Here is an 8,953-nt window from a genome sequence, read left to right on the forward strand (position 1 = left end):
CTGGGTTACACCAACCCTAATGACGCCACTGACTCTGACTTTGTTATTGACATTTACAATAATATTAGGCTTGGTTTTTAAAATTATATATCGAGTTATTCGAATACGTAGTCGGACGTAATCTAATGACGCGTAATTTGCGAAATACGTTTTATCACAACGTAAAGTGTCCAGATTTTAAACATAAAAATAATTTGAATATTTCTGCAAATCGTCTTTTTGTTGGTGGAGACAAGCAACGATAACCTTGTGATAAACGTTTCTTTTTCATCTACCAGAATCAGAAAACTCATGGAGGCAAATGTGGCATCTGTGGAGACCCCTGGCAGGGACCACGTCTGCACGAACCCGGCGGTCCTTTCGCTACGGATATTATTGGCCGTTGCTACTCCGAAGGTACCAAAACCATCACTGCTACAATCACAATCACCGCATGGCACAAAGGTTTGTAATTCCGTCTTTCATACTTTTCTTATTCTCCTAAACCTCCTCCGAATGATCGTCGTCTCCTTTAATCATTTTACCAACTGTTAGAACAAACTATACGTAATAAACCTACCAGCGTCATCGCGGCGTCCTAGGTTATGTTTTATTTTATTTATGAATGAAAATTTTATCACATCATAATATAACACTCTAATCAGACTCCAGTATTCACCTATCTTTGGCTATACTCATCTCTCTCTCTGTGTGTCTCTCTCTCTCTCTCCTTACCGTTATGCTAGTACAGCATATACCAGACTGTACGTGACATGGCTTCTGGCCAAGGTAATTATGCCTTACTGGTGTAGTTGAGAACATTGAGAAGGATGATTTTAATATTTATATATACTGCCTTACAAGTTGTGAATCCACTGTGAACAAATTTACCAGTAGTCTTAGTTCTCTATTAACTGCAAGCAAAATTGATGGGCACTTTGCTCAATATAAAAATTTATTTAACTAGTTTTTACTGTGACCAAGAGGATGGCTAATTCATGTATTTGACCTTGCAACTGCCACAATATCTTAGTTCCCAAAGTAAACAAAGAGGAAAATAAGATACTTTCATGGAAAATCGTCACTCTCGGTTAATGAAAAATCCACGAGCGGTGACAAGCAGGCCTACTTCTGCTGTGGCACGCGTCGGTGAATACCTATTGCAACACGTGTTAAACAATTCCTTCTTTATCAAAGTCGCTACTTTCATGAATTTCTTGTCTCCTTTCCAAAAATTGTCGACAAATTAAAAACAGGTTGTTGAACAATATAACATGCTCATTTCCGATAGCGAAACTTGGAAGTTTGCACATGGTTTAAAACTTTATATCAAATGCAGAATTTTATCCCTAAAATATCATTCATAAAGTCAGAATTAGTCACAACTGTGATTATTAATGATGCCGGTTACTGCATTCAAGTAGCAAAAGTCATTAACAATTCCACCGCTACTGTGGCCGAGGTGGTTGGAGCGTCTGTCTTGGATACGCCAGCTCGCGGGTTAGAACCCGGCCGAATCATACCAAAGACTTATAAAAATGGAACTTAACTAAAAATGGAACTTAACGCTCAGCATTAAGAGGTTAGTGTTAGGACTGGTCGGACTGGTGTCAGAATAATGTGACTGAGTAGGACGTCGTTCTACATGTCTGTGGTGTGATGCCCTAGTGTAAGACGTCACTATAAACTGCCACGCTGCAAAAGACTGAAAAATTGTTAAAGCTACGTTAAAAATGCAGATCACACACACACACACACACACACACACACACAATTCCTAAGTTTAATTGCCATCTAAACTCAACATGTTTCAAGCCTGCGCCATGGGATTATAAATGGCGCCATGGATATTCGCGAAATTATTTGCAAAAATAAAAATAAAAAAATAAACTATTACCAAATTAAAGCAGTCTGTTCATCAATCTGTAATCTACACTGATAATAGCTACTTACACGGTAATTATATGTAGTCCACTCGTCCTGACCGGGAAAAATTAGCTCTGCCGAGTAAAACGTTCCTACGTATCTGTCACAGAGCCGAGTTCATGCAGTGCTGTACACTGGGAACAAATAACCTTGCGTCAGAATTGGCGTGCGTTAGTTAAAAATAAATTGTGCCTAATCTTTCAACCAGCTGTCAGTCTAGAGTTTCGTTTTTATTTACAAATGTACCTGATGTAAGCCGCATACTATAAAGTGTAATTTAAACAAAAAACAAAACAAAACAAAAAAAAAAAAAAAAAAAAACATTATGCTACAGTTTCACACTTTGCCCTCGATGTTTAATGTTGCTTCTATTTAGTGACAAGACTAAAGCAGCCTTGTCATGCCAAAGGGGAGATTCCAGAGGATATTTATATCGGCATGTAATTAGTTTTCATAGAAAAAGTTCTGCCAACTTAGAGATGAAAATGATTTTGTTTTTTAATTATCTCAGCATATTATTCCAACCAACTGTTACACACTGCATGCTGTGGCAACATATTTGTTAAGCAGATACTGTCGAAACAAGACGATTGGTCTAAATCTATTTGGGGAAATGTTCCAATTCATTTGGCCAGTCAGCAATAACAATCTTTCTTTTCATGGGTCCCGTGAGTTTGTTTTTTTTTTATTATTTTTTTTTTCTTTTCTAAAATGGAGGTTGGACCAATATGGATGATTTAGTACATTTGCTTGATATTGAGACGCTCTAAAAAAATTTGTTACTGACACGTGACTAGATGCCGATATAAATATATGCTGGCGTTGCAGTGTATTAATACAGCCCGGTGATCTGCGACAAGGGAAAGTATGTTTGACCAGACTAAGATCGTAAATTTTTTTTACATTTCCCAGTCTCTTAGCATCTCCCATATCTAAGTCATAAAGATGTGTGATAAATCATTGAAAAGGATACTTAGGATACCTGGAATAGTGACAGGTTTCAGAGTATACGCGAATACCACTAATAAGGGTCATATGTGCAACTGCAATTTCTCGAGTTACACACTTTGTTACTTCTTATTTGTTTATCTAATGAGCAGTGTATTGGAACATACTTTCCCGTTTCTGACCCATGGTCAAACTCTCATCAGGTGTATGTAGTCTTTACTAAAAACGAAAGCAGTGTAGTGGAAAAGTGTACTTATTGAGTACAATAAAAGAAAGACATAGTAACTCGTACAGATCACTCGTCCAAGTATTTGTGGTGGTTTTTTTCTTCTCCTGGGCCCTGAATAATGTGCTAAATACACCCGTGAGGTAAAATTTATCATCTTTTCGGAGAAGTCAATGTATTCGGATTCGCAAACGATCAAATTTCTGAGATTTGTACTAAATTCTGGTAAAATGTTTTTTTTTTCCTCAGAAAAGGGCGCGCGCATGCATGCGTTTGTGTGTGTGTGTGTGTGTGTGTGTGTGTGATATTTTGATAAGTTCATCCCTGTTACATGGTCGACATGATCTTGTGATTAAGACTGACACCAATGTTGAGACTGACGCTACATTATAGCTAAATGTCGATATTTAGTCGCATGTGACCCATGGAAGATATCTGACACCAGACACCATACTTTTTTTTTTTGGTATCTCTATGCTGGTTATTTTGCCTTGCAACCAGTCATTTCGGACAAGACTATCCGCATGCTATTGATTATCGGTTCGGTAACTGTTATCTCCAGTCAATGTGGGTATGTGAGAAAGCTTGCCAGTAGCTTCTCGTGAATCGGTGTTTCTTTCCGGGGTTTTCCCGGGTTCTTCCTCCACCATTAATACTGGCCGCCATATATAGCCAATCGTGTGTTGAAAAATGGCGTTAAACCCTACAAAAGCAACAACAACAACTGCTATCTCACGAATATTGAAAAGGACAGCTACGTGCTATATATTCACTTAATGAAATAAAGAGGACGAAGTTTATATATGCCAACGAAGGGGTATATGCAATTATTATACAAGAACTCAAACAAAATTAATGTTAAAAGTAGGCATTTCCCGCAAGAAATGGAAGGGATGTTGGATATGAACATCCTTCAATAAGGCATTCAAAAAACGGAAATTTAGCCTAGACATGGAAATGTTTTCCACAGGGATGAATTGTCAGCTTCAAGGTAAGTGTCATGAGCAGGAGCTGATCCGTAATATAAAGCGGCCAATAATTTGTCCATGATGTGGGTTATCATAAAATTTTAATGTTTTCTTGATTTGAGGGGTAGCGGTTTCAGAGTGGTCGGAATCGCAGTCCAGGGGTCTTAGGTGTGAAACCAGCCCAGGCTACTTCGGGTTTGCTGCTTCGGTGTACCCTTGGAAAAAGTCGCTCAGTTCGCATTTCCTCTGTATGAAATAGCCAATAATGTTTTAAAATGTGTCGCTAAACCTTCAGATCATCCTCTCGAAATGTCGTTAGTCAACGCGACCGAAAGAGTATTCGTGCCAAACTGACTAATACACACCTATGAACACGAGCATGACCCGTCCAGTATTTTTTTTCCCGAAGTTCAATAAAGTCTTGCAGCTACCGGGAATGACCCACGAAATCTGAAACATGTTAGAACTCTCAATTTGCCCTTTATCAGGCGACCCTTACTAAAAGAATAAATTGTGGAAAACAGCCGTTGGGACTAAAACTACATTATGCGTTCCATATTTTGAGTCTGATTATATTGAAATGGATGGCCGAGTGGTAAAAGGCGCTCGCCTCTTCAGATTATCTATGTCTCACCTGTCACCAAAGACTTGGGTCCCTGTCTCGGTCAAAGTGCGTATAGAGAAAGTGTCCAGTAGCATCCAGAGGGTCGGGGATTCTTCCCATGGATTTGCCAGGGCTCTTCCTCTATGTATAGCCTATCATGTGCTGAAAATGGCGTACCAGCTCAAAAAATTAAAATGGTCACAAATCAGCTCCCGTATTAGTCTGGAATGAACTTGATATGTTACATAAGTAAAGGTGTACATTTAAAAGAGAATTGCATAGAAGTTTAGATTTGTTTAAAAAATCCAAAAGCAAAATCACTTGTCAAAACACTGGAAAAGTATCGTTTAATTTTACAATTGTAATTGTCATATTTCGAGAGTTGTTATGCAGAAGACGCAGTGCATATCGCAAAAGCTATGCTATAAATAATGTAGACTAGTACTCAATAGTAAATTGTTTGTCACTTTCGTTTCCATATGAAATTACTCTCTCTCTCTCTCTCTCTCAATCGATTTTAGCCGATGGATGGATAAATGGATAGATGGAAGGTGTATGGATGAAGGCATACGTATATAGATTGACGAGAAGATTATTTGTTTATTGTAGGATACTTCATTTTCAAAATGTGTCCCCATAACAACACCAAGACGAATGCTTCTCAAAACTGTTTCGATCAATATCCTCTTCAACTTGTCAGTGGCGGGTACAAGTACGATATCACGAACAACGCAGTCAGTATTCACAACGTACGGCTAAAGCTACCACAGAGACTCAAATGTACACAGTGCATTTTGCAGTGGACTTACATCACAGGTAGGACAGCATCATCAGATGTAGTCTTAACAATATTCACATCGGTTACAGTTGCAGCAATAATAATAGCGCTAACTGCAGCAAAACTAACAGTAGTGCCTTCAGTATCAGTAGTAACAGTAGTAGTGATAGCAGTAGCATAAGTAGCGGCATTAGTGGTAGTGATAGTGGCCCTATAAACAGCAGTTTCTACTGACGATTCCAATTTTACCCAGACCTGCCGATTTAGTTGTCGTTGCCTCTTCCTGGTCAAGGCACTAGACTACAGTTGCCCAGGAATTGAACAGCAATCGACATGCTTCTGTGACGTTAAATATCAACCAACCAAACAGCAATCATTTTACTCGATTTGCACTCTAGTGTCCTCTAGCTAGATTACTTGACTAACTCACTAGTCCCCGCGAGCAAGAATACTCGACTTACTCTCTAGTCTCCAATAGATAGGTTACTCGACTTTCTAGTCTCCACTAGCTCGAATACTCGATTTACTCTCTAGTCTCCACTCCCTAGAGTACTCGATTTAATCTCGTACTCCGCTAGCTTGAGTACTCAATTTAACCCTGTGAAAATGGCAGTGTTCAAATGGTTTTAAAAATAGCTAATCATTCCAAAGCAACTCGTTTCGATATTTATGACATTTGCAGACAAATATATGGAATGAGTGAATACATAACCTTGCAAATGCGAAGCTGCCCTATCATTCCATTTCTTGACTGCGACATATTGCGCTTTGATGACGCAATTGTATAGGATGCGAGTCTCAATCACACGCGTCACACTCGTCATATATACAGAATGCTACTTTAAATATCTATTGTCACTGTTCGTATGAAATTGCGTTTTGTTCTGTACAAGGAATTGAGTGATTCCATCTGGCAGCAATGGCTTGGCACAAATGTATTCAAATCATTGTCGAATTTAGAAAGGGATTCCCATTTTATATTGACTACGAAAAAGTTGAACTAAATTTTTAAAAAAAAGACAGTTAAGAAAACAAATTTGGAAAATTTAAGACAGAAAAATAATATATGGCATCCTTAAATACCTGCATATGTATGCCATTTATTTGTATTTCAAATTCCAGGAATCAAATAAGCATATTTGTTGTCTTCCAAATGTTATTTCTCTTTTCCGTTGAATAGCGTAAACAAAAGACGATAGAACTTCGTTTCCAGCATATCTGTACAAACAAATTTTCGTTACAGTAACAGTGTCTTACATACTATATCTTACAAACTAATGAGAAATGACACTCATATTCTTTATTATCACTTTCTGCATTTATTATCAAAACTTGTGGGATAATAATGACATTTTAAAAAAAAGGTCAACCCTTTTTCATAAATTTCAGGCAACAACTGGGGATGTGATGGCGGTGAATGTGGCTTGGGTCTTGGCCCACAAGAAAATTTTGTCAACTGCGCTGACATTGCCATTTTGTCTGACTGCTCTAACGTCCCAAAAACCAACATGCCACAACCCATACCTAAATCGACTACAACTAGCAGACAAACTTCAGATGGTTCAGCGGGTGGGAAAGAGTGTCGTGCCGTCGGTATATGGGCAGGAAATCCTGACATGGATAAGTGGTGTGAGTCCACCTGCATGACCTCTAAAACCAACTGTCCGGACGATTACTGCAAGTGTGGCTCACCAACCAGTAAGTGTCCATATGTTCAGACTCGAAATAACGCATAAAAAATGCTTATTTCCGTGATCTAACTGGAAGTAAATAAATACTGTACCGTCAGTATGTATATCGCAAAAAACGTTTATATTTCACGCTGTAATTTTTTACTATTTTTCTTGGACATATGGCATCCTTGAATACCTGCATTTGTCAGTCAAAGGTTATGACCGATACATATTCTGACCGATTAACTAGACATCGGCCAAACGTGTTCTCACAATCATTTTGTCATCTATCCATAATACTGCACACAATAAAAACAGCTTAACGTCACCACTAAAAATCGTTTCATTGTCAAAATAGTATTAAAGATGTTGTGGACTATCCCTATTTCAATGGCGACTACATCGTTTTTTTGTGGGTTTTTTTTGGGGGGGCGGGGTAGCCATTACACATGTCGCCGACTAAAGGTGTTTAATCATTTACAAATTGTTTAAAGACGTTGTAACTTCAAAACACAAAGGGCAAAGGAGGTGTGGAACCTAATCTTCCAGACTTGTAAAAGATCCTTTAAATAAGCAATATCCCTAGGTCTGTACAGCACACATTACGTATGTCTCGGACACCTCATGATTTGTGTCGCAAGGTGTCAGCACAAGATAACTTAAGAACAAAATGTGTGAAGCTTAGACCCGAATTATATTCAAGGAGACTAACTACAAGAACTTTAATTATCATCCTCCATTTTGGGACCTCAAAAATACTCGTCCCATCCGACTTTATCGTAATCTCCCCTCAAAAACGTAGCGCATGCTTTGGAGGTAGTACATAACTTATTGTCAGTTAATAATTATTTTTTTAAAAAGAGTAGAATGGAATAAAATACTGGTGCTGGGTACAATTAAGTGGATTTCTGAAGAAAAAAACCAGTGTTTAAATCTAATTAGTTTGAAATCATCATGGAATGATAATATTAATACTAAAGCAACTAGAGCAGATTCAGGAAATACTGAACCTAAAATGAAATACTTTCCGGTATATTTAATAAGTAAATATATCATTTGTTGTCACGAGTTTCATTACATAAACACATTATATATATATATATATATATATATATATATATATATATATATATATATATATATATATATATATATATATATATATATATATATATATTTCAGTTCAATCGAAGTGGAGATCTTGATTGGAGAATGGGTTTTGAGGAAGACCGAGACGATGACTGAAGAATAGAACATGTCAATGTGTGACAATGTTAATTGTAAAACCGTTGAAATTGCTATGAGAATTATGTTTATTACTATTATAGTCTAATGCCACTGATAAAAGTGCTAGATTTGTTTCATAATGCATAATTTACATGGTTCGTGTAGATGTTCTTTGAGGATAATTTTGCATATAAAAACTTTGTCGCTTTGCTTTGGGTTTAATTAAAAACTGATTACAATGGTTCCATGCAATGTCAAATTTCAAATATGCAATAAACGTTTCATTCTCAGAACAATGCGATTCTTTGTTTCATTTTTGTTCTTCATTTTGAAAGTGTTCATGATACTTTAGCAGGAATAAATGATGTCCACTTTCAAGTTTTGAAACAAAATACTTAATTTATTTCTCAGTACACTAACAAGCATTGGAATCAGGTTTGAGAAACTGGCGAATTCCAGTCATCATGGCGACTTCCAGCCATCATGGCGAGCAGCTAATAGAAGCAGTAGCTCAGTCTGGAAAGGACTGTAATAATAGTATGTAAACTGAGATGGACTATGACGACACTTTAATGTATCGTCCCACTAACTGTTTCGTGAAATCAAAGAACGAATGATAAATGG

At 37.3% G+C, this 8,953-nt stretch overlaps 1 protein-coding gene across 1 annotated transcript; it reads left to right on the plus strand.

Annotated features, from left to right (window-relative positions):
- Window positions 1-248: 248 nt before the first annotated feature.
- LOC149792964 (uncharacterized) lies at window positions 249-8,574 on the plus strand (the record flags this gene model as incomplete). Its single annotated transcript, XM_089968926.1, has 4 exons — window positions 249-444; window positions 5,261-5,467; window positions 6,819-7,127; window positions 8,285-8,574. Coding segments are annotated over 4 exons (735 nt in total), but the record flags the coding sequence as incomplete, so codon positions are not given.
- Between the last annotated feature and the right edge of the window lie 379 nt (window positions 8,575-8,953).

The sequence above is a fragment of the Sinohyriopsis cumingii genome, chromosome 8 (assembly GCF_028554795.1).
Source record: "Sinohyriopsis cumingii isolate HCF-2022 chromosome 8, ASM2855479v2, whole genome shotgun sequence".
Taxonomy (NCBI): domain Eukaryota; kingdom Metazoa; phylum Mollusca; class Bivalvia; order Unionida; family Unionidae; genus Sinohyriopsis; species Sinohyriopsis cumingii.